The 26,452-nt window shown below is 49.0% G+C and overlaps 1 protein-coding gene across 2 annotated transcripts in view; it reads left to right on the forward strand.

Annotated features, from left to right (window-relative positions):
• Window positions 1-26,452, forward strand: part of LOC116952606 (5-hydroxytryptamine receptor 2B-like) — a 111,457-nt gene that overhangs the window by 51,394 nt on the left and 33,611 nt on the right. The window contains exons 2-3 of one of the 2 annotated variants that reach the window (XM_032972126.2): window positions 8,491-8,552; window positions 15,534-16,765. In XM_032972126.2, coding sequence (XP_032828017.2) covers window positions 16,069-16,765 — 697 coding nt within the window. In that variant the 5' untranslated portion in view covers window positions 8,491-8,552; window positions 15,534-16,068. The remainder of the gene's footprint in view (window positions 1-8,490; window positions 8,553-15,533; window positions 16,766-26,452) is intronic. The other variant, XM_032972127.2, reaches the window with a different exon arrangement.

Below are 26,452 nucleotides of genomic sequence, written 5' to 3' on the forward strand. Positions count from 1 at the left end.
CATTTCAAGACCCTCCTGGAAAACAATCTTGAGACCCAGCGAGGCTGCTCTGGATATATAATTGACATCATTACCTTGACACGCAGTGAGCTATTCCTCATGCAGCATGATGGATCACCAACCCGGTGGTGGGTGAGGCTTGGTGAAGTGACTCTAGAAATACTCCGCGGTGTCATCTTGCAGGGTCGTCCCTTGGCATGACGCGAGACTGGTGATCAAAACAAATTTTTATCTCGTTCCCACGGATAGCCATCTGGAGCCCACTTCAGTCCATGCCAGTCCACGGGAATCCATGTCAGTCCACGGGAGTCCATGGTCCATGGCAGTCCACTGGAATCCATGCCAGTCCACTGGAATCCATGCCAGTCAACGGGATTCCATGCCAGTCAACGGGATTCCATGCCAGTCCACGGGATTCCATACCAGTCCACGGGATTCTATGCCAGTCCACCTGAATCCATGCCAGTCCATGTTAGTCCATGCCAGTCCACGGGAATCCATGCCAGTCAGCCTGAACGCAATTTATCGGGATAACTCAAATTTATTAAGTAAAGTGGCATTTCCATGAGTTATCGCAAGAATTGGTCTCTCCAAGATGTACGTGGGATTTAGATTGTCCCAGAACAGCTTGTGAGTAACAGTTCAAGGAGAGGCAAAAGTGAATAGAGTTGACGGCCGGAGGCAACAGCGGCGCCCCCGTGACCACTGCGGTTGAGGGATGGATTACGATGGTGATGATGACGATAATGATAACAAGGTCAGGATCACATTATTGACAAAATAAAAATGTAACCGTTTATTGTTTAAATTAAATGTTAATAAAAATGTAAGTGTAGATTAAAAATTGGTCACTACCATTAAACATTTTCGATAAGCACGTCGAGTAATGTATTTCCACTTGGCCCAAATTCTAACGTCAGGAATTCAGGCAAGCCCGTGAAAGCCAAATCTGTCGAGAGAATTTGGGCCGAGTCTGATTAGCCGGCGAATATGAGCTGACTAATAACAAGGAAACAAGGCGGCAGGGGTGTGGCTCCACTCCTCTGGCTCATAGAATGAAGATTTCTCTAACCCTGAAGTCGGGTCGCCACCTATTCCACGGTAGACCAAACCCAGACATATTTCTCAGTCAGCACAAGGGTCTGACAAACCCGTGCAGCAATCTGTCATAAGGTTCAACACGACAGATTTCTGAACGATGCAACTCTTGACACCCGAATATGGATGCCAATTTTTTGGACTGTCCCATGTCAAGCCTGGACAGCTGGCGACCCTCTCCTCGACACAAGGAGTTCAGGAGTACAATCTGTGAGGATGTTCCTCGCTTCATAATTTTGCGAATCCAAAGTGATTAATTATCAATTACCAGACAAAAACAAACCCCGACGAAATTGAACTCCCTGCTTGACGGCTCAAAACGTCCATGCTCCGTACCATTCACTGGCCCACGTCACCAGGCACGTCAAGTCACTCGAGTTTCCTGAAAGTGAACGTTGACTGAACATCGCTGACGCGCGCTCGTAGGCGCCACAGTCTGACGTGCACGCTGTTTTTTTGGGTTTAAACTAGCTTATATACCCGGCGTTGCCCAGACCAAAATAATATTTCAAAACTACTCTTAAAAATCGAACAGCAGTGCGTACTGACTGTGGTGGTACCTGCTATGATTACAGCAGTGCATACCGACTGTGGTGGTATCTACTATCGCTACAGTAGTACATGCTGACTCTATAGCAGTATTTATCGACTCTATAGCACAAAGTACTCACCTGACAGAGTGGCATGGTGAGGCCTAGTCCCATGCAGAGCCTCCGGCCTCGCCTAGATTATCCAGCCGGCCGCTCTACAGTAATATCTATGGCTTATAGTGGTAGCATCTACCGACTGTATAGTAGTAAATGCACGCATCGGGGTGGGGGGGGGGGCATCACACAGTGAAGACTTCACCTGGGCGTTTAGTGTATTTTTATAGCATTTTTAACGCAAAAGAAAATGTCCCCCTCACTCCCACCGAAGGCGTGCGACTTGGCAAAGGCTGTCCTCCCCACCAAAGGCGCGTGAGTTGGTACAGTGAGGGAAAAAAGTATTTGATCCCCTGCTGATTTTGTACGTTTGCCCACTGACAAAGAAATGATCAGTCTATAATTTTAATGGTAGGTTTATTTGAACAGTGAGAGACAGAATAACAACAAAAAAATCCAGAAAAACGCATGTCAAAAATGTTATAAATTGATTTGCATTTTAATGAGGGAAATAAATATTTGACCCCTTCTCAATCAGAAAGAGTTCTGGCTCCCAGATGTCTTTTGTACATGTAACGAGCTGAGATTAGGAGCACACTCTTAAAGGGAGTGCTCCTAATCTCAGCTTGTTACCTGTATAAAAGACACCTGTCCACAGAAGCAATCAATCAATCAGATTCCAAACTCTCCACCATGGCCAAGACCAAAGAGCTCTCCAAGGATGTCAGGGACAAGATTGTAGGCCTACACAAGGCTGGAATGGGCTACAAGACCATTGCCAAGCAGCTTGGTGAGAAGGTGACAAGAGTTGGTGCGATTATTCGCAAATGTAAGAAACACAAAAGAACTGTCAATCTCCCTCGGCCTGGGGCTCCATGCAAGATCTCACCTCGTGGAGTTGCAATGATCATGAGAACGGTGAGGAATCAGCCCAGAACTACACGGGAGGATCTTGTCGATGATCTCAAGGCAGCTGGGACCATAGTCACCAAGAAAACAATTGGTAACACACTACACCGTGAAGGACTGAAATCCTGCAGCGCCCGCAAGGTCCCCCTGCTCAAGAAAGCACATCCCCACCGTCAAACATGGAGGTGGAAATATTATGCTTTGGGAGTGTTTTTCTGCTAAGGGGACAGGACAACTTCACCGCATCAAAGGGACGATGGACGGGGCCATGTACCACCAAATCTTGGGTGAGAACCTCCTTCTCTCAGCCAGGGCATTGAAAATGGGTCGTGGATGAGTATTCCAGCATGACAATGACCCAAAACACACGGCCAAGGCAACAAAGGAGTGGCTCAAGAAGAAGCACATTAAGGTCCTGGAGTGGCCTAGCCAGTCTCCAGACCTTAATCTCAGAAAATCTGTGGAGGGAGCTGAAAGTTCGAGTTGCCAAACGTCAGCCTCGAAACCTTAATGACTTGGAGAAGATCTGCAAAGAGGAGTGGGACAAAATCCCTCCTGAGATGTGTGCAAACCTGGTGGCCAACTACAAGAAACGTCTGACCTCTGTGATTGCCAACAAGGGTTGTGCCACCAAGTACTAAGTCATATTTTGCAGAGGGGTCAAATACTTATTTCCCTCATTAAAATGCAAATCAATTTATAACATTTTTGACATGCGTTTTTCTGGATTTTGTTGTTGTTATTCTGTCTCTCACTGTTCAAATAAACCTAACATTAAAATTATAGGCTGATCATTTCTTTGTCAGTGGGCAAACGTACAAAATTAGCAGGGGATCAAATGCTTTTTTCCCTCACTGTATGGTCGTGCACGCATCATAAATAAATAAATAGCGCAAAACAATTGCACTAAATCGCTAATTAAACTTATTAAAAGTTGACGGATGTGAAAAAGGAATAGCGCTTGCTCACGGCGGGACTTACAGCGTGGTACCTGGCTATTTATAGTTAACCAACACCCCACCGTTGGAGAGCCAAACATCCCGCAATGTCACTACACCATTCCTGTTATTTAATATTAAACGATTGGCATTAACCAATGTTTTATGATGGTTCATCTAAGTGACACGAATTTTATCCCCGACTACTATTGTTGTGTACTAAATACACACTTTAGGTGGAGAGGGCACAAATCTCATTCTTGTCGCCACAAGGTAACACACACACATTTGCAGCTCCCTTTAAAAATGTATTAGCCTTTGCTGTTTACTCATTACCATTACTGTTCTTTATTAAATGATAGGGATTTACCAATGTTTTATGATAGTAATGTAAGTAACACGATTTTTCTCCCCGAATACTAAGCGCTACTTTAAAATTGTTATATATAAAATGGCTATGATTGCGACCATGTATTTAATGGGAGGGAATCACACTTATGCACACGTTTTCTCTTTGAAAATAGATACATTTCTAAATGTCACTGTCCTGCTCACAAAAAATAACGTAGTTAATATAAAAGTAATCGTGTGTGTGTGTATGTCGATGTGTGCATGTGAGTCCACGTGTGTGTGTGGTGTGTGTGTGGCTCCATGTGTGTGTGTGCGTCAATGTGTGTATGTGCGACAAAACAACCCCTACCTCCTCGCGGTGCCGGACGGGCAACTCTGTTGTGGACAGTGCTGTGGGGAGAGGGCCAATTCAGATTGGCTCCTCCCCTTATGGCGTCTGTGACCACCACAGTGGCTAAACGGGGGCTCTGGACGGGTGCGAGGGGCTGGTAACCCCTCCACGTTCAAAAATGTGCCACTAAACCACGACTGAAATATATAACTAATAAACTTGTGCCGGAGGCCCGGGGGGACAGGCGTCTATGACGTCTCCTGGCCAAACCCTAATTGGCGGAGCCAGGGGATTTAATCTCTACCCTCGGGGCTCCTCCAGAAACAATGAAAAGCCACTTCGTGTGGCCACGTTGAATGTTCGAACGCTCACTGCGGAGGAGAGGCTGCCACTCCTCTGTTGGGAGCTGGACCTGTACCGCCTGGATCTCTGTGGCATTCAGGAGGTCCGTTGGACCGGTTCTGGCTCCTGCCACCATGAGGGGTGGACAGTCCTCTGGGACAGCAGACTGCCAAACAACAGGGTGTGGCTCTTCTTTTGAACAAAAGAATGAAGGGGGCGTGGGAGCGTGGCGGTGAGGTGTGGGAAGCTGTAAGCCCCAGGCTACTCTGGGCGCGCCTTCCCATCAACCGGAGGCGAGGAGTGGTGGTCGTGGTTACTTATGCCCCCACCGAAGACGAACATCCGTGGAGGGATGCAGGCAAAGCCGATGAGTCAGATGCCTTCTATGACCTCCTGTCACAGGTGCTGGCTAAAGTGGCCCCTCAGGATAGAATCATCTTACTCTTTGGTTTTATTCGGTAAAGTCACGTACATAAATTAAAACAAAATAAAAGAAAATCACGACGTTTCGGAGGCAACACAAGCTTCCGTCTTCAGGTGGAAAAGTCTGACTTTTCCACCTGAAGACGTGATTTTATTTTATTTTGTTTTAATTTATCTACGTGACTTTACCGAATAAAACCAAAGAGTATGAATTCTTGCAGTCACGAAAGCTTCAAATCTAGAATTAGAGTCATCTTGTTGGGTGACTTCAATGCCCGAGTTGGTCATGATGCTGGCACCTGGTCTGGAGTGATTGGAGGGCATGGGCCAGATCAGCTCAATAACAACGGTAGGAGGTTGCTAGATTTTTGTGCAGCCCATGGGCTTGTAATTACCAACACGCTGTTTCGGCATCGGCGCATCCACACAACATCATGGATGCATGCCGGGTCCAAGCAAGAACATCTGCTGCACTACATAGTGACGGACCAGCGGATGCGAGCACATGTCCTTGACACCAGGACCTACCGTGGAGCTGATCTGCCCTATGACCACCGACTAGTCATCTGTAAGATGCGCCTGCCATTCTTCCACTCCGGTGGTGGGTGTACACCCAGGACCCCATTCCAAACTAAAGTGGCCTGGTCTCAGTTATCTGATGAAAGTTGCAAGCGAGAATTTCATCATTGCTTGTGGCTGGGGTTGGCATCGTCCCCCACTCCTCCTGATGTCGAGGGTAAATGGGCGAGGTTTAGAACTGTGACTCATGCAGCTGCAGTGGCTGCTTTGAGTACGCGGTCCAGACCTCCACAGAGACCCTGGCTGACAGAGGAGGTGTTCAGGATGGTTGAGAAAAAGCGACAGGCCCACTGTCATCGGCTACAGAATCCCACGTCAGAGAATAAGGAGGCTTACCGCAGCCTTCGCTCGAAGGTTCGGAGAGCCGTGAGGCGCTGCAAGGATGGGTGGTGGTCGCGGGTTGCTGAGGAGATGGAGTCTGCCTCAGTGGCCCGCGATCACAAATCTCTATTTAACTCCATCAAAAAAGTAACCTGCAGCGCCACACCTATTACCATCATTAGGGAAAAAAACGGTGATCCAATCTCTGACCCCCAGGAACAGGTTTGCAGATTTGCTGAGCATTTCTGTGAGGTCCTGGGGGAGGGGAAATCCCTCAGCCAGGAAAACATCGTGGCACAAAGTGGGGATGATCCTGCTGAGGCTGCAGTGCCTCAAATATTGGAAGAAGTCACCCCCTGTGAGTGGCTGGCTGAGGTGCCATCTGTTGAGGAAGTACTGAAGGCGATCCGGTGTCTGAGACCAGGAAAGGCACCGGGTAGAGATGATCTCCCAAGCGAAATGCTGAGGGAGGGTGGCGTTTGTGCACAGACTACCCTATATGACATCATAACAACAGTCTGGACCACTGGACGGGTTCTGCAGGATTTGAAGGATGCCCTGGTGGTCCCCCTCTTTAAGAAAGGAGACCGGACAGACTGTAACAACTACAGGGGCATCTCACTCCTCAGTGTGCCGGGAAAGGTCCTGGCAAGGATTATTCAACATCGCCTTGCCAGGCACGCTGAGGAGAGGCTTGCGGAGCCCCAATGAGGCCACGTGAAGTGGTGACCTTGATTCTAAACCTGGAGGGGGGGGGGAACGCATCACAAAAAGGCGACGCGTGAATACAGTTTCCACGGTCGTGACCACTGGCGATCGTCTCAATTGCCGCGGGTAAATTCTTTGTATTTTTATTTTATTCACGTTTCAACTGTTGGTGCGTTTGGGACACTTCTGGAAAATGTATCGCCGCTCGTATGCCCCCGGCATGCTCGGCCCGTGCCCCGGCCTGAGAGGCCTCCCCCCGCATCGTTGTTGTCGTTGTTGTCATCGTTGTTGTTGTCGTCGTTGTCGTCATCGTCGTTGTTGTCGTCGTTGTCCTCGTCGTCGCCGCATGAGCGTGCTTGTGACCACGGCTGTCTGGATTGTTTTTGTCACTGTAATTTGTGTCCGCATTGTGCTCGCATTTTGCTCGCTTCTTGTAAACGCGCGGTCAACAAACATTCCATCAGCCCTGTTCCCCCCCTTTGGTCACCCTGTGAATACAAAAAATGAATTGTATTTTCTTGCTATTTTTGGGTTTGTTTCCCCCCCTTCCCCCCGACGGCAATATTCCGATTGCGATGTGAGCACTGTGCTCGTGAGATGGAGAATCCACTCGGAAATCTCGCAGAGCGCAGCCGTTGCGCCCGGGAAATGCTGCAGAATTCCCAGACAATTCCCAGGTATTTCCCAAAGAATTCAATACGTGATCCGGGAACAAAATTCAGATTTCCAGGGCCATTTCAGTGGGGATATCTTACTCCTTTAATGCCACCGCCGCCACGTAACGGTCAGCACACTGTATTTTCAAGGCAGAGGTCGCGGTTTGGATCTCCAGGCGTGGCAGCTGAAACGATGGGAGCAGGCTCCATAAATCCCCTCCCGCCTCTGTCCACCCAGGCAACATAAATGGGTACGGTTGGTCGGCAGGGTCGCGTATGGTGGGGTAAAGTGTGGGGGGAACTCCCTCCTCTTCCAAGACGTCTGGCCAGCATGGAATCGTTGGCCAAAAATACCCTCCAGAGAGAAACTCGAGGGGTCCCATGAGTGGAACCCTTTCCGCCAGCAGTGGCGTGAGCAAGATTTGCAGGGCTGCGCCTCTACCTGAAGTGAAACCATTTATTTGGTGATGCTGCTGCTGCTGTGGTGCACAAGCAGAAATAGCGAGACCACTTTAACATGTTCGTCAGTCACATCTGGCGTAAACATTAGCAAGCAGTGGTGTCTACAAACATTTTTTGGCACGTGTCGTGACGGGTACAGCAAGATCCAACCGTGTCCATCCAGTGCTCGCCGAGCTGCATTGGTTTCTGGTTGCCGAACGAATACATTGTTATAAGGTCGCATTCAATGCACACAAAGTGCTTGCCAATAATGAACCACAATACCTTGCTGATCTCGTCAAGGAGCATAAATCATCACGCGAACTCCAGTCATCCACAGTGTAGTTGACAAGTGTGTTGGGTTTCTGTACCTGATAATACATTTTCACATTGCAGTAAAACCGGTATTGTTAATTTTCAGAGCGGGAATGTAGACCAGTGCTGAGCAAAAACAAATTAAAAAGCCATCTGCGCAGCCATTGGTGGCCGGAATGAGGTACTTTTACTCGGCTGCATTCGAGAATTCCGTTGAATCACTAGGGCCAAGGCCTCACCAGCGGTGCCAGCACAGTTCTCTCTCTCTCTCTCTGATCCCTGAACTGCTTGGCAAGCTCAGCATTAAAATGTAATTGTTTTTTGAGGACATGTGATCTGAAGGATGCTGGAAAGTGAAAAGCAATAAGTAATTGGCTGAGAATATCGGCCGCAGGTTTTATTGATTCTCGTTTTTGTTAATTTACCGTTTGCAGAACAGCAGCAAAGAAATCATTGGTGTGGTGCCGCCGTGCCAAAGTGGCGATGATTCCAAAAGGTAAAGCGCGCACGCGACGCAAAGTAAACCTGAAGCTCGGTGAAATTCCTGGAAAAAAAAATTAACAACCGCCATTAATTATTAAAGCAGATCATTACGAGCGGATTCATATATAAGATTAATTTCATCGCCATTCGCTCCGTGTTAAACCCGGCAGGTTTAGCACGCTTCCAAACATTTTCACAAGCGATGTTTTTTGGTCTCATCGGCGAGAGCAGCTCACTCAAGGCGTGCAAACTCGTAAAAACTGAGCCGGCTCAAATAAACAGCACTTCCGCTAAGTTACAGTCTCTGCTCGAGTTAACCCTCACGGTAAAGGATCGGTGATTTTGAAATCGATAGATACAGCAGGCATCTGCTCCCTTCATCGAGAGTGAGCATAAGCCCGTTGGTTCAGCCATGTGGCCTTTTTGCTTTCACTGTTGCCAGCGTGAGCACCCTTAGCTGAGAACTCACTGCTGGATGAATCCACGCCACCGCGTCAATCGTGCGGTCTGTTTGGCAAAAACTTCACCGCGCCGGTCAGCGCAGGGCAGTAAAAAGCGGGATTCCAAAACCCCGGGTCGTATATCTCTCGCAAAGAGATGTTTACTGTAAATTTCAACACCGAGTACAAGCTAATATAAGGAACAAAACGTTAGTGGCCAGCAACAAATATCGCTTACCAAAGTTGTAATAGATGAGGAGTGTCACATTTCTTTAATTGAGCCATGGTTATTCCAGTCTTTTATAAAAGTATGGGAATAGATGCGATGACGATGATAATGAGGGGAAAGGGAATTCCCAAGTGGAGCAGTGCGAGAGAAGAAGCAGAAAGAGAAGCGTTGGGAAATGCAGATTGGTGGTGAGTGGGTGGGTGAGTAGCAGGGATGTGCGGTCAGGGGAGGCAGGGGGAGGCAGAGCCTCACCATACTCCAATGAAAATAGCTGTTACAAAAAGTAAAAAAAAAGAATAATCAAATAAAATAAATATTAAGATTTTGCCACTGATGTGTGTTATAAATGTCATTTCTGTACGATTCCAATCATTTTTATAGTCAAAATCGCCAAATTTTCGGAGCTCCGCTGCAAATACAGGAAGAGACGAGAGGTGAGGCAGCGACGAGCTCAGCCTCCCCTCTGATTGCACAACCCCTCAGTAACTGGATGGAGCGCGGGCAATAAGCGCGAGCCTCTTACTATCTCTCTGTGTGTCAGCAATGTAATGTTTGTAGACCCCTTCATTTCATGTCCTCACCTTCCATACTCCAGGTAACTTATTTCACGTATGTGTATGAAGATATTTAGGCTCGCTGGTCTCGTCATGAAACTGCAATGAAAAAGCACCAGGGGAGGCAGCTATCACATCTGCCTCACTGAGGGGGACGTGTCTAACATGCTCCCCTCAGTGAGGCCACGCCCCCTCAGTGAGGCCACACACCCCTCAGTGTGTGAATCTGGCTCTGACACCAGCCAGTGCCTCCCCAGCCATTGACCTCACCGCACGTCACTGGTGAGTAGGTGGGTGAATGGGTGGGTGAGTGGGTGAGTGGGTGGGTGAGTGAGTGGGTGGGTGAGTGAGTGGGGAGCGGTAGCGTGGTTGCGCTACGAACCCGGCGACCCGAGGTCGATTCACGCTCACGGCCAACACCAGTGACAAATGATCATAATAGGTCCTGGGCTTCCCCTAGTTCGACTCGGCCTCAATTGAGTGTGTAGTAAAATCGCTACTGAGGAGACAAAGGCGGCTGGCCGTGATTCTGGCCACGCACCCTCTCGTGTGCCATGTCGGCCTTCATAGGTGCTCGCTAACAGGACTTGCTCCAACAGTCTGTTCAGGCTATAATAGGGGGTGTCTTTGTGAGTGAGTGCGTGGGTGTGTAAGTGGATGGGTGAGTGGATAAGTGTGTGAGAGGCTGGGTGGGTGAGTCAGTGGGTGGATGGATGAGTGTGCGAATAGGTGGGTGGGTGAGTGAGTGTTTGTGTGGGTGTGTGAGTGGGTAGGTTGGGAGGTCTGTGAGTGAGTGTGTTATTGTGCCCTGCAGTGTGTGGTGGTGGTTGTGATTAAGACGAACCAGCGAGCCTGCTCAGTATGTGGGTGGAGGAACCAACGAGTGAAGTTCACGGGAACAGTAACCATGGCGCTAGCGGTAGAAGAGTCATGACGAGGTGACTGACTGCTGGTGAGCGAGTGACCAGGAATGGAACATTGTTCTTCAGGTCGTCGTGCGGTGCCGTACTAACCTGCACGACCCCTCGCTCGCTCACTCCACCACCACCCTCCCACATTGCAATCTTCCAGCTGAAATTGAAGACTATCCGACGACTCAAATCGCCCTAGGACGAAATCGTTGGCGGTGTTACGTAGAGCAGCTGAGCAGAGTTCGCAGTGCAGATGCAAGCAACGCGTATGCACGTACACACACGTACACGCACGTACACGCACGTACACGCACGGACGCATACACAAATGCGCGCACACGCACATGTACACACGCACGTACACACACATACACACACGCAAGCACGCAGGTGGGGCTGGTGGCTCCAGGGGGTTTCATTCCGCGTCGGGGAACTCGGCTAGAACCACCACCGAGATCACGAATTACAGCTGCGAAATAAATAAATGAATGCGAAATAAATAAATTAATTCCACGTTCGCGCATGCCTCGTGATGAACGTTAACCCGCGTGTGGGTGCGGAGCCTCGCGGGATTTCAAAAGCGAAGGAAGCTTGACTCTGGTTAATACCTGGGAGGGAGACTGCTCGGCGTTCCCAGGTGTTACAGGCTACCAGGCGTTAACGGTTGCCATCCACAATTACGAAGCTTTCATTGGGGTAGATCGCCGTGTAGGTAATGTGTCAATTTTTTTTCACGACACACAGCCCTCCACCACCTGACAGAGCCGATCAAACCGACTCGTAACCGTCGCGGGCAAACGCGCCGATCAATTTGGTTTACGAGAAAACCGGAGGTGGGGGAGAAATGTCAAGAAGCAACATTTGGACAACGCTTGCACGAGCGATGCTCCACCGGAGACCGATGTCCGGCACTATCGTCCAGTGTTCACAAAAGCTCGGTTCTTGCGTGGAAGAGGCTTCCCGATCCGGCTCCTTACGTCGGTGTCACGACATCGTCAGGAACGTGTGCGTGTGAACCCGTTTAATGCTTGGAGTTGATTGCTACAGGATCGGTAGCTGCTATGAAGTGGCCAGGAGATGGGCGAACTACAATGGGTTTGTTTAATAATAAAGAGGAGGATGGGAGGGAGGGGTGGAAAATGTGCCACCTCAAATTAAAAAGCAATAAAAGATTGTAACACAACAATCCTTTAGACAATGGTCTAAGGGCAACAGAAGAGATTATTGCAATAAATTGGAGGATTGATGCTCATTGTGTAGATTACAGCTGGAGAAAACTTTCAAAGCAAGCTAGCCTCCTACTCCTGACATCTTCTGATCGTTTCCGAATGCACATAATAAGCCCTGTTCACTACTCACAGGAGTATAAGATGCTGTGACTCGAAACAACATAGGGGGGCTTTGACTTCAGTAAATGAAAATATCAGCCATGGTCAATCCACTGCTGGACGAATGCCTCTGCAAGCCATCGCCATCTCTCGCGGCCTTGCAGTGCAACAATCCGTCTGGCGCCTGCAGTGCGTGGGCCGGTCAAGTCACTCCATCTCCGCAGCGGACGTACTCTGGGGCGTGTTTCCATCTTTGGCTATCACTCCGTCGTTGGTTCTCAGTCGGTATGACGTCTATCACTTGCGTATGTTCTCTACTCCATGCGTTCCACTTCCAGCCTTTCAGTGTACGGTGGCAGGTGCCACGATTGCAAAATATTAACTACCTCGCCTGGTGTGCAGGACACATGGGTTCGATCCCGACCCTGACGCCTGCTGTATATTTGGAGTTTACATGTCTTTCTCTCCCCGTAGTTGTGTGGATTTTTCTCCGGGTCATCCAGCTTTTTTTCCCTGCCATATTTAGAAACATGCGTTCAGAGTATTTGGCTGCTAGAAATGTAAACGTGATAAGCCACTTCCTTGAGCTATCATTTGTGATAGACAGGTCGCTTCTGAAAAACAGCTATAGAGCTCAGTGGGCCTTACCTGGTAAAACAAAAAAAATTGTTTCATGTAATTTCAGGCACGCACCTCTCCACACTTCTTTGCGCACTCTCCTTTTTTTGTTCCATGTTCATCACCAGTGTCCATATTTCTAATGCGTGCATGCACACGAGAATGTGCATTCGCAGACTGTCAGCATTTACACTCAAATTACTCCTTGTTTCCGCGACGTAGAGCACAGATAAGCACAGATAACGAGGATGAATCTCCCGGGACGCTACTCTTACCGTGCGTCCCCGTTAATTCTGCGTCGTCTGCGCATTGTCTCTGGTTTCCAATCAGTTCCTGACCGAGTGATTATCTTTTGTTATGGCTCAAACGCCGTCGTGTTGTGGCACCTCAAATGTACCGAGTGAGAGGTGTGGAATAAATAATAAAGTAACAGTCAAAAGTCACAGGGGTTTTCCTGCTCCGGTGAGCATTGAGGCACTGGTGCTCATCTCTGAGCTGGTGGTGTAATCTCCACAGTCCTACTGCAGGGGCGAGTCGAGCCATAGAACTAGCACTGGTTGATTCTTCCCCACAAAGTGGTACGTTTTTTAATCGACCCCGGAGGGATGTATGTACAGTATGCTGAAGTGCTTTCGCACCATGCTAATCGGAGGTGCGGGTGATGGGACGAGTCAACCCCCCAGCCAGGAGTTGAACTCACAACCTTCCGACTGCGAGACGTTCGCTCTACCGCTGAGCCACCCGAGCCGCGATTAACGATGATGGATGATGATGAAAAGTGCAGACAATAGGAAGAGGTGTTGTGTGTAGTATATGTTGAACTTCTTTCGCACCGTACGAAGCCAACCATGCTAATCGGAGGTGCGGGGGAAGGACATCCCAAATTAACACAACACGCAGTTCTAAAGAAATGAGCTTTAAATCTCGATGATTTAAAAGTGGATAACTCCAGTGGCTAGGGGGCACGGCCAATCGGAAGAGTGCGTGGCCAGCACGGTGCGCGGAGATCCTTTGGGCCCGTGTGGTTTTTCGGCCGAGTTTGTCGTCCCGTGCGGAGCCGCCCGACGGAGGCAGTGGCACGGCGCTGATGCGCAAATGAGACGGTCGCGTGCGTCTCTCGCCACGAGTCGCCGCCACGAGTTCCCCCCAAGTAAACACAAATTACAAACCGACGTCCTTCACACCACGCAGCAGCAGCAGCGATGGCAGCAGCAGCCGGCGGTTGTTCCACGTATTTCATTCCTCCTGCGCCCTGGCACAGTTTTGGTTTTGTGCGTGGCGTCTATTCAACTTCCAGAGGTCCCGTTAATTTTAAATTCTGTTTGACTCGTTTTTTTTATGTGTTTGAGATATTTTTGGAACTGGAAGTCTCTGCTTGCACGCCCCGGTCGTGCTTTGCCCGTTGCGGTTCTCCTCTGCAGCGGTTCCATGGTTTGCCTTTCCATTCTGTGCTCGCGATTGAAGGATCTGTTATTTTATTTTGGTTTGTTGTTACGGGCTCGATTTGTCCTGTCGATCTAGTTTGCAACTTCTGTTTACTTGGTTGCGTCTTGTTCGCCCATTAGCCAAAAGGTATTTTAGAGCACGTTGTAAATAATATATTCCTACGCTGGATGTACCGTGAGCAAAATAATTGATTTCAATAAATGAATCATTACATGTGTTTAGAAAAAAACCTCTATATGAAGTTCTTGTGCATAGTTAACGTCTTATGGCGATTAACTCAAGTCCCGTTTAGGATGTTCGTGGTTTGTGGCCCCATACATCCCCTTAAGAACTGTGTGACCTCAGGACGCAGGTGTTATGGGACGCAGGCCTTCTCTGCCTTCCCAGGCTGAGGCTTCGATTGATGGGCGACCGAGCTGTTCCCCCTGCGGGCCCCCAGCCTAAATTTAAAACTAAAAAACGAAAAATATATATTTATTTTACCAGGTAAGGCCCACAGGGCTATGTAGCTCTTTTTCAAAAGCGACCTGGCCACAAATGGACTGGTTATGTGGAAATTTATAGCAGCCAAATACTTTAAACGCATCTTTCTAAATGTGGAGGAAAACTGGAGGACTGAGAGAAAAATGCACTCGATCACAGGGAGAATATGCAAACTCCAAATATACAGCAGGCAAAAGGGTCGGGATCGAACCCACGACCTGTATACCAGGCGAGGTAGTTAACATCTCCTAGCCACCGCGGTGTCCCATTCATGCTAATAGCATCCCATAGAGCCATACATTAATTATATATAAGTACCAAATCCTATATGCAGCCACTACCAAGCAAATTAATAATATACTACCAAGCAACATCTAAAGTGAATAAACAAATTAAGAAATGGTACCAAAATAAAACCCACAAACAACAAAAAAGTGATGATAACAAATGAGGTCTGCTACACACATCCTAGAGCACAATCCCAACTTTCAAACTTCACAGTAGGAGCAGTGGGGTGCCAAATCGTTTTATATCAATTGGAGTGATGAAACTAGCTCGGGTGCCGATGGATTGCTGCATTGCAGGACTGTGACAGATAGCGAGGACGTGGGGATGTCGTCATTCAGCAGCAGATAGATCATGGCTGATGACATTTTTTACACAATTTGTTCTGTTCAGAATCAACAATAATGCCGTTTGACAAGTATCAATATGATCACGAGTCAATGAATGAGTGAATTAATGACTAAATGAATGAACCATATCTTCTCAACATTTGCCAGCCATAAAGGTGACATTTCATCTTTCAGTGCGCCTGGTAAATTCATCGCAGTGCTATCCCGTCTGAATGCCTCGTAACATTTTCCCTCGCGTAACTGACAAGGGGGCACTTGGCAGTCGACGGGTCACCAGAACAATCTGTCATCCACGTCCGCGGTGCCCACTCAGCGCTGTGCCATCGCCGCTGCCTTTTTGTCTCCCGCAGATCGCTCGTGAGCAATGATCCACGGGGAAGCCCAAGCGGGCCGTGCGGTGTCCTCATCGCGAGGATCGTCGGCGACACACGGCCACCGCGGCCGAGCCGCGGCCCCCGGTCTCCCCGCCAGCCGCGGCAGGCGGCACGAGGTCCAGAGCACGGCGTGCGACAGTCGGCTGGAGGGGCGACCTGAAGCGACGTGGCGATAGTGGCGAACGAGACCGCAGGAGGTAAACGCCCTCCTTCCTTCAGTGAGAGACGACCCAAGCTTTTGCCACGAAATTTACTGCCCGACACGGCGCTCGGGCGCTGGCATGTTATTGCGCGTCACCGTCCCTCGGTGTACACAGGTGCAATAAACTGATACACATTGTCCTCTGTTTAGATTATAAAGGGCTATAAAAAGGAAATAAGACTGATGATTTGCGTGCCGTGCACGATGCGTACACAGAAGGCCGTCGCGCCTGCGACGTCCGCACTTGGAGTCCCCGCGGCATGACTCGTTCGCGCAGCGCGCCCCACTACACACGCCGAGAGCCTGGTTATGCCACGGATTGCCAGCATGGACAAGATTAGAGCCATGAGCATGGCGGATGCCGGCTATTTACTGCTGTCCGCTCTCGCAAACAATGCGAGTGTGCCGGCCAGGGGTCGCTTTGCCACGACACATGGCGGCGGTGCCGCGACGGCAGCAGGGCCGGTGATGGCGGCAGTGCCCTGGGAGCCACGGCACCTCCTGCGCGACGGCACCGCGGCCGCCGACCCGGGCAACCGCGCCAGCGCCCTGAACTCCTCCGTGCAGACGCTGATCGCGGGGCTGCTGTCCGAGCAGAGCGTGCCACCCTGGGGCAACGCCACGGTGCCGGCCTCCACCGCTTCGGCTCCGACGCCGACCCCGGTGCCGGGCGGGGGCGCCCAGAACTGCAGCGCCGGCGCCGGCATCGGCGCCGGCAGTGGCGGCACCGGCGGCGGCGGCAACTGCACGGTGCTGTCGCCGGGCCTGGCCTGTGCCACCGCGGCGGCTGTGGCGGGGCCCGACGGAGCCGAGCTCAACTGGCCGGCGCTGCTCTTCCTCCTGGTGGTCGTGCTGACGGTGGGCGGCAACCTGCTGGTCATCCTGGCCGTGTGGCTCGAGAAGAAGCTGCAGACGGCGACCAACTACTTTCTCATGTCGCTGGCGGTGGCCGACCTGCTGGTGGGGCTGACCGTGATGCCCATCTCCGTGATTAACATCCTCTACAGTGAGTTGTCTGCTCGCCGCACGCACACACGTGCGTGTGCGTGAACACGTGCGTCCGTGAACACGTGGGTAAGTGCCTGAAAACATATGCGTACGTGCGTGTGTGAACACGTGCGTGCATTTGTGAACACGTGTGAAAATGTGCGTGCATTTGTGAACACGTGTGTGAACACATGCGTGCATTGTGAACGCGTGCCTTTATTTGTGAACGCGTGCGTGCATTTGTGAACGCGTGCATGCGTGTGTACACAGTAACTTTCCCACTAGCCACGTGTGTCTGCCAGGCCCGTTGATGTTGCTTACAAGTGCGTAGTAAATAAAAAAAAGTGTGTTCACAACAAAGTAACACAACAAATTATCTATTTTAAGAGCCATTCTTTGTAATGGTGGTTTCTTCAAAGTTTTTAGAACTTGTTCAGTGAGGGAAAAAAAGTATTTGATCCCTTGCTGATTTTGTACGTTTGCCCATTGACAAAGAAATGATCAGTCTATAATTTTAATGGTAGGTTTATTTGAACAGTGAGAGACAGAATAACAACAAAAAAATCCAGAAAAAAGCATGTCAAAAATGTTATAAATTGATTTGTATTTTAATGAGGGAAATAAGTATTTGATCCCCTCTCAATCAGAAATATTTCTGGCTCCCAGGTGTATTTGATACAGGTAACGAGCTGAGATTAGGAGCACACTCTTAAAGGGAGTGCTCCTAATCTCGGCTTGTTACCTGTGTAGTGGTCGACTTCACGCCGACAACTTTATTCTTTTCTCTGACACCACTTTAATTACAACTCTCCACATTACGTCGATAACTTCACAGTTCCTCTGTTGCCGCAGCTCGCTCGCTCCGCTTCCTCCCCTATCTCCCACTGTCTCTCTCCGTCGCTCGCTGTCTCTGTCTCTCTCCCACTCTGCATCGCTGTTTCCGTCTCTCACTCTGTCTCTCTCTGTCTCACTCCATCTATCTTTCCCTGTCTCTCTCTGTACTCTCTCTGTGTCCATGTCTCTCTCTGTCTCCCTCTGTCTCTCTATGACTCACTCTGGTTATCTCTCCCTGTCTCTCTCTGTACCGTCTCCGTATCTATGTCTCTCTCTGTCTCCCTCTGTCTCACTCTGTCTCTCTGTCTCACTCTGTTTATCTCTCCCTGTCTCTCTCCGTACCCTCTCCGTATCTATGCCTCTCTCTGTCTCCCTCTGTCTCACTCTGTCTCTGCTTCTCTCTATCACTCTCAGTTGCTCCTTGTCTCTGCTTGTATCTATCCCTCTCAGTCACTCCTTGTCTCTGCTTGTCTCTGCTCCACTGCTAGCTGTTCTGTCTCCTATATCTTCTCCCCGTTTCTCTCACACCTGAGTCGTTCCAGTCCAAACCACAACTCCCCCCGTTCTTCCCGTCTCCCGAATATATCCCCGTTCTCATAACCAACTAATTAAGTAGGCAGCGTGCCACCGACGCCCCGCGTCCACCCCGCACCTGTTACTTGACCCCTCTATTCCCAGACATCCCGGCGCCACTCCGCCCTTGACAACAACCCCAGCCAATCACAGCCGTACATCGCTCTCCAGCTTAATTGGCCCGTCATTACCGCACAGTTTCCCGCCGCCACACCTGGCCGGCCCGACGTAACCACACTGTCCATAACTCGCGTGTCTTTACCATTTCCCCCTGTATGCGCGTGTTAATCCACTACACCTGTATAAAAACACCTGTCCACAGAAGCAATCAATCAGATTCCAAACTCTCCACCATGGCCAAGACCAAAGAGCTCTCCAAGGATGTCAGGGACAAGATTGTAGACCTACACAAGGCTGGAATGGGCTACAAGACCATTTCCAAGCAGCTTGTTTCCCTTCTTCGTGACTTTACCGAAAGAACCAAGAATAAGGTGACAACAGTTGGTGCGATTATTTGCAAATGGAAGAAACACAAAAGAACTGTCAATCACCCTCAGCCTGGGGCTCCATGCAAGATCTCACCTCGTGGAGTTGCAATGATCATGAGAACGGTGAGGAATCAGCCCAGAACTACACGGGAGGATCTTGTCAATGATCTCAAGGCAGCTGGGACCATAATCACCAAGAAAACAATTGGTAACACACTACGCCGTGAAGGACTGAAATCCTGCAGCGCCCGCAAGGTCCCCCTGCTCAAGAAAGCACATATACATGCTGGTCTGAAGTTTGCCAATGAACATCTGAATGATTCCGAGGACAACTGGGTGAAAGTGTTGTGGTCAGAAGAGACCAAAATGGAGCTCTTTGGCATCAACTCAACTTGCCGTGTTTGGAGGAGGAGGAATGCTGCCTATGACCCCAAGAACACCATCCCCACCGTCAAACATGGAAGTGGAAACATTATGCTTTGGGGGTGTTTTTCTGCTAAGGGGACAGGACAACTTCACCGCATCAAAGGGACGATGGACGGGCCCATGTACCATCAAATATTGGGTGAGAACCTCCTTCCCTCAGCCAGGGCATTGAAAATGGGTCGTGGATGGGTATTCCAGCATGACAATGACCCAAAACACACGGCCAAGGCAACAAAGGAGTGGCTTAAGAAGAAGCACATTAAGGTCCTGGAGTGGCCTAGCCAATCTCCAGACCTTAATCCCATAGAAAATCTGTGGAGGGAGCTGAAGGTTCGAGTTGCCAAACGTCAGCCTCGAAACTTTAATGACTTGGAGAAGATCTGCAAAGAGGAGTGGGACAAAATCCCTCCTGAGATGTGTGCAAACCTGGTGGCCAACTACAAGAAACATGTGACCTCTGTGATTGCCAACAAGGGTTTTGCCACCAAGTACTAAGTCATGTTTTGCAGAGGGGTCAAATATTTATTTCCCTCATTACAATGCAAATCAATTTATAACATTTTTGACATGCGATTTTCCGGATTTTGTTGTTATTCTGTCTCTCACTGTTCAAATAAACCTACCATTAAAATTATAGATTGATAATTTCTTTGTCAGTGGGCAAACATACAAAATCAGCAGGGGATCAAATACTTTTTTCCCTCACTGTAGTTTGTAAGCGGCGGGGTGGCTCAGATTTCTTTACCCATGGTGGGATGTTTACTGCCTTGCCTGGTATACAAGAGGTCGTGGGTTTGATCCCGACCTTGACGCCTGCTGTTTATTGGGTGTTTGTGTTCTCCCCGTGGTCGCATGGGTTTTTTCCAGGTCCACTGGTTTTTTCCTCCACATTTAGAATCATCACGTTTTCAGAGTATTTGGTTGCTGCGATATATTTCCACGTGATAAGCCACTTACACAAAAAGACCACCGCATCTGTGAAAATGTGAATACCAGGTTGACTGTCGTGCCATGAACATTGCTGTCTGTAACAAAGCAAGTGGAAAAGTGCTGCCCCCTACGTTGTGAACTTAGAGGTCGCCTAGAATTTCAGAGGTAGTTCCGTTATATCCCCTTTCCAGGAGCCATTGTCAAACATGGAAGGGTCGCACTGCTTTTGTGAGAAATCAAAATGGATTCTTCATCTCGTGACAGGACACAATCGAGATCACGTTAGGGAGAGAGACAATTACAAGTTTTGTTATTCACAAGTAGCACTAGATTCAGGCTTGCGCCAGTGGGGATTGCAATGACAGAACTCATTAATTTTCTCCACGGTTCTTAAGTACTGAGGTCCTGGCAGTAAAGCCGGAGGCTGTACGGCACTGGGCCAGGCCACCCATCCTCAAACTGCGACAAAATTAAATAGAACTACATCTGGGCTGGCACGATGCCGGTCAAGAGGCTGCACGACATGGCCGGACAGGTTAACAGTGACTTGTTTTATTTTGATTATGACTTTAAAAAAATAATACTCAGAAATTCCTTTTGGTTTGTTGACATTCCAGATGTCACGGCGTGCCACGCTGGCTATGAGATGTTAACTACCTCGCCTGGTATGCAGGACCGTGGGTTTGATCCTGACCCTGACACCTGTATATTTCGAGTTTGCATGTTCTCTCTTCCTGTGGTGTGGTTTTCCCTCCACATTAAGAATCAACGTGTCTTTGGCTGATATACATTTCCACGTGATAAACTACTTATTGAGCTATCATTTGTGGCCAGATCATTTCGAAAAAATGGCGATATAGCTCAGTGAACCTTACCTGGTAAAACAAAAACAAAAAAGAGTTTATTGTAAAAATAGTTTAAGTCCTACATGCTGAAGTGCACTCTCCAATTTTCACGTAAGCCACTCCACCGATGTGGACACAAATTAGCGGTAATTGCTGCCACATGTTGTGAGCTGGAGGCAGGAGGCCCTTTGTAAAGTCTGTGGCTATTCTGAGTGCCTTAACTTAGGGGGGATTTCATTGTCTCTTTTACAAGGGATCTGAAAAAGCTACTTGCAAAACTCAACTCGAGTGAGGACACGGGGGCTGTGACAGAACTCGTTAATGTCCAGTGATCGTTCCAGAGTTGCAGAAAATGCATTGGCACTGGTGAAGCGTTGCCTAAAGCGGAGGAGGCCCCGGTGGCTCGTGGGCAAGAGTGTTCAGTCGCTGCTGCTGAGGTCCAGGGCATGAGACCAAGTTGCAGTCGCCTGCGATTGAAACCGGCTTCTCCGGCTTTTAGCGAGTTTATTTTTTGCGCACACCAGAATAAAAAATGTCCGTCGTATGAAATGTCTTTTTTTTCCCACGTAATTTTCCTAAATTCCAGTTCTGAGCTTCAGGATATTGGTTCGACTGCCACGCTCTTGAACACTTGTCTGCAGTGGGGTGCATGGGAAAATTTCACCCCACCCCCCGGTCTGCGGAGGTAATAAAAAAAAGAATGGTCAATCGATGGGTTTTCGTAAGTCGTGATCTCGCTTCCGTGAGCCGCACCAACTCCGCCGCGAGAGTTCACCTCGCAGCAATCTACTCATGGGTGGCGCAAAAGTCAACTGACATTGGTGAGCAGATCGCCAAAAAACGCAACAAATGGAATATGGTGGGGGGGTGGTTGGGGGGGGGGGCTTTACATTACAGACGTCTTGCCAGTCTAATTAGACACGCTGTGCGCGCACTGCTTAGGAAAGCAAGCATGCTGGGGCGCAGTGCACGACTCTAGAAGGGCTCGAAGACAGGGTTCAAATCCAGCGAATGGCAGCTGGACACCAACTGTTGGTGGACGCGCAACGGCTTAACGGTCGCATTTCATCCAGAGCACGCGTGCGTTGCTTGACAATGCCCATGGAAATATAATTTTTAATCCATCCAAGGACTCCGTTTGCGCCGTAAACGTTTGCGCCGTTTTCATGAAAGCGTTCGTGATTCTCGAGTCAAAAGGTCGTACGTAGCTCATCACCAATACCTTTTGCTCCCCGGTTTCCTTCGGCTCCGTACAATGACGATGGCCCATGCGAGCGCTGTTACTGACAGGCCGACTCGAAGACAGACGACTTAAGTTCCCTACAATGTGAGGTAGGTTACGCGCACGTTGAGTTAATTATACAACGGCACAGTAAAAGCCGCGGCTGACCGCGAGATTGCTGCGGCTAATGTATAGGATTTACAAGTACACTTTCACCATGGTTGGCAAACTGTGGCACGCCTCAAAACGGCTCACTGCACACTCCATATTTAGATGTTTGCAGCAGTCATGGAAGAGAGCATAGCAAACATTTACATTTTTTCTGCGGTCCGTCGTTGCGGCTGACGTCCAAACAACAGCGTTTTATCCGGCCATCTCTGTACAGGAGCCTCCTCTCGAATCGCGCCTTCCCATCCATTTACATTCGGCGTGAAAGCCCAAAGAAATATGCAGGCAATAGCCGGATTTCCATACGAGGAAGGAGGCTGTTTTAATATTTGACATCGTTCTGAATCTTAATCTTGTTGAACTTTCTCCCGGTGGGGGACATACGTTTGTGGTGTAGGTTCCTTCTGTGTTCGCCTATGCCGTGCGTTCCCATTCACTTCTTCAAGATGTCAATCGGCCTCTTCCTTTTCCTGCCTCTTGCTGTTTTCTCCCCCAGCATCTTTCTGGAGTTTCTGTCAGCAAAGCCATCCCCATGTGTGCAATATTGCTCCAATTTAGAATTCCGGGACACGGATCAATGTGAACTTGGGTTATTGCAGCCTGAAATCGGGCCACCCCTGTTTACTTTGGATGGGATGTCTGGTGATTGCCTGGAAGATAGCACAAGAGCTACGAGCCAGAGCTTTTAAAACTATTATTACCAGGTAAGGCCCACTGAGCTATATAGCTCTTTTTTCAGAAGCGACCTGGCCACAAATGATAGCTCAAAGAAGTGGCTTATCGAGTGGAAATTTATAGCAAAAGCAAAGTACTCTAAACGCGTGATGATTACAAATTTGCAGGAAAAAACTGGAGGGCCCGGAGAAAAATCCACACGACCACGGGGGAGAGAGATACGCAAACTCCAAATATGCAACAGGCATCGTCAGGGTCGGGATCGAACCCACGATGTTCTCCATACCAGGCGAGGTAGTTAACATCTCATCACACAAATATACAGCAGGCATCGTCGGGATCGAACCCACGACGTCCTCCATACCAGGCGAGGTAGTTAACATCTCATCACACAAATATACAGCAGGCATCGTCAGCGTCGGGATCGAACCCACGACGTCCTCCATACCAGGCGAGGTAGTTAACATCTCATCACACAAATATACAGCAGGCATCGTCAGGGTCGGGATCGAACCCATGACGTGCTCCATACCAGTTAACATCTCGCCTCCAGGAGCGGCATTCAGCACTCGCATAGTGAGCCGCGTGGTTAAACTCACAACTTTCGCCGCTGACTCCCTTCTCGGATAAATCTCACAACCCATCACGTAAATGTCACCGCTGTGGATTTAATATTTTACATTTCATATATCTTTCTCGCTCTTCGTCACGGCCGTTAAGAATTGGGAACTTTCCGCCGCTGTGAGTAGCCATCTCTGACCTCACGGCATGTGCCAGGCTGGCCCGCGTGGCCTCTCCCCTCGAGCCATCGGTGTAAACAGACGTTCACGGAGAATTGTTTCCACAAGTGACGCTTCCGATTTTGAAATTCCCCCACACATTGGCAACAGCTTGGCTGTCGTTTACACTCGTTAAACCGCGTCACGCACTATTTTTGTTTCTCTCGTTAACTTTTCGGTGGGGCCCACGATTAATTAAGGGGGAGCTGTCCTGGGATAACTTGGTAACCCACACAACGTCATTGCCCATGAAGTGGGAGTTTCTTGATGGCATAAGCGAATGATTGTGTTCTTTGCACGGTGGCCATCTGTGAGGCGATGTCACAACAGCGACTGTCAAAAGATCACGGTGAAGTGTTCCAATGAAGCAATCCTAAAAATGCAAAAGTGTCTACGCGCGTGCACTGCACACTCCGCAAATGCACGAAAAAACTCCACGGGTGAACAAGTAATGGGAAATGAATTTGTGGCAGTGGCTATGGAAAAGCAGATGGTGACTGAGCAGGGAGAGAGACAAAGAATGTCGAAAATGGAACTCTGGGGGACGAGGGAGAAAACGCAGCGAGAAAAAGAGAGGTGGGGGGGGGCAGGGGGCGGCTAAACGATGAGGAATTTGAGGAAGACCATCACAGCTCACAAACTAAGCATCGCCGCTCCCACTATTACTACAAATACTGCACATTAGAAATAATTTCTGGGCAGTACATGCGTGTTGGGAGGTCGTTAATGCACATAAATGAGCTGAGTCCACCAGCGCCCCCCCTCCCCCCACGCACCGCCTCCCCCCTCGAGGATAAAGACAAACATCCCACGTATAGCCTTCAACAAACTGTCAGGGCAAGTGCTGTTAACGAGTATATATTAAGGCCAGCACGGAACACAAGGTGGTGGTGTGGTAAGCGCCACACCCGGCCGCCTTTATCTCCCTAGGTACGAGTCGACCTAGCCTGAGTTGGTTCAGACATTCGTCACCGACATTGGCCGCAAGCGGGAATCGAACTCAGGTTCGAAGTGCAGTGGGCTAACCACTGCACCACCACTCCCCCAGTGTGCTAACCACTGCGCACGCACACACACAGGGCACGCAATACTGTGGCAGGAAAATATGAGGGAACAACAGCTGGGTGCCACGTGACAATGTCAGCTTGAAGCCAGCCAGCGCCTGTGATGTATGGGTATATTTAGCCCAGTCCAGGTATTGTCTGATTTGTTTAGTTTTTTTTATGTTTTTCGACATGAAAGCTGCGTGGGAGTGCTGTCGCGAGGTTGGCATGGGCCCTTGGAGCAAGGAATGAAATGGGCACCCCCCCCCCCCCTCGTGGCTCGATCCCCAGGCCCCGCTCCATCGTTGACCACGGTCGCAGTCGCACCGCCCGCACGCTCAATAGTTGGGCCGCTTTGGCCACCGCTTGGCCAGTGCCTGTGCAAAATAGATTTGTGGGTTGTCTTTTAGGATTGAGGTGTGACAGCAAACGCTAAACTGGCATCAACCAAGCGTCAACGTTTTACACTCTTGATCAACTTATTATTCTCCGTGAAGTTATTTGGTTTTATTTTCTCATCGCTGCAGTGATTTTTTTTTCTCTAATTGAATTGTCCTTAGCATGGCTTTCTTTCGCTGTTATTCCACAACTGTAACTCATGGAAAAAATATCCACGGAAAAATGTAAAAAAAAGTGATTATTTATATAAGACCTGAATGTATGAATCATGGTTTACTGTGGGGAGTGGTGGCGCAGTGGTTAGCGTGCTGCGCTACGGAGCTCTGATTCCCGCTCACAGCCACCACCAACACCAATGGCAAATATTTGAACTGGCCCAGGGCCTTCTCCCCTAGGTCGACTCGGCCATGAATGAGAGTACCTGCTATGGTGTGTAAACATCTGCACGGGGGAGACAAAGGTGGTCGGGAGTGGGGTGTTGGAAGCACCTCCCCGTCGTGTGCTAGTTAACAGCACTTGCCCCAACGGTCTGTAAGAGACTGTACAGGGGATCTTTGTCTCTGTTATTGACTATGTTATTACAAAAAAAGATGTTGGTTACTGAAAAGACTTTCCAATGTCTCAGAAAACCATAATTTAAATATTGAAATGAAAAACTATTTGTTCTCTAAGCATTTGAATAATTGTCATACATTACAATTTGTAGGCTTACAGTATCGCATCTCATTCCATTGAAACAATACCATTTGTAATTAAATAGCATATTCCAATTATTTCCGACCATTCTGAAAAGTGCGTGATTGATGTTTGTAATCATTTAATTAGTACACTCATTTACTTAATTGACCGAATCGATTGAATCAAAATCAGCCTCATTAACTTCTAGTGGCTCATTTTGGAGAAAAAGTCACACTCGAACAACCACGGCAATCCAAAGTAAACAAACGTAGCAATTAATTACCAACAAAATTCAAGGCTTCCCTGTAGTAACTAATTGGGAGAAACTTTTATCACGAAGCATAACCACCCAGGAATGATTTAGAGTTGAGAGGCAAAATAAGCCATCATAACGGGGGGCGGTAACGCGGCTGTTCATTGATTACACAGACTGCACAGTTATAAATGCGCAGGCCCGTGTCGATCCATTGCTGGATGTGTAGTCCTTCCCACGCCGTGTCGGTCCATGGGGTTTGTTTGGACCGTTCTTTTGACCACACTGGTCAGTCAGTGTGGAACGACGAAGCGGGTGTCCGGGACCTGTTCAGATACCACTCGCCACTGACGATAGCCATGGCCGGGAATTGAACTCGGGGGGGGGCGGGTT

Source organism: Petromyzon marinus, chromosome 47, assembly GCF_048934315.1.
Source record: "Petromyzon marinus isolate PM22_M1 ecotype Great Lakes invasive population chromosome 47, UKy_Petmar_22M1.pri1.0, whole genome shotgun sequence".
Classification (NCBI taxonomy): Eukaryota; Metazoa; Chordata; class Hyperoartia; order Petromyzontiformes; family Petromyzontidae; genus Petromyzon; species Petromyzon marinus.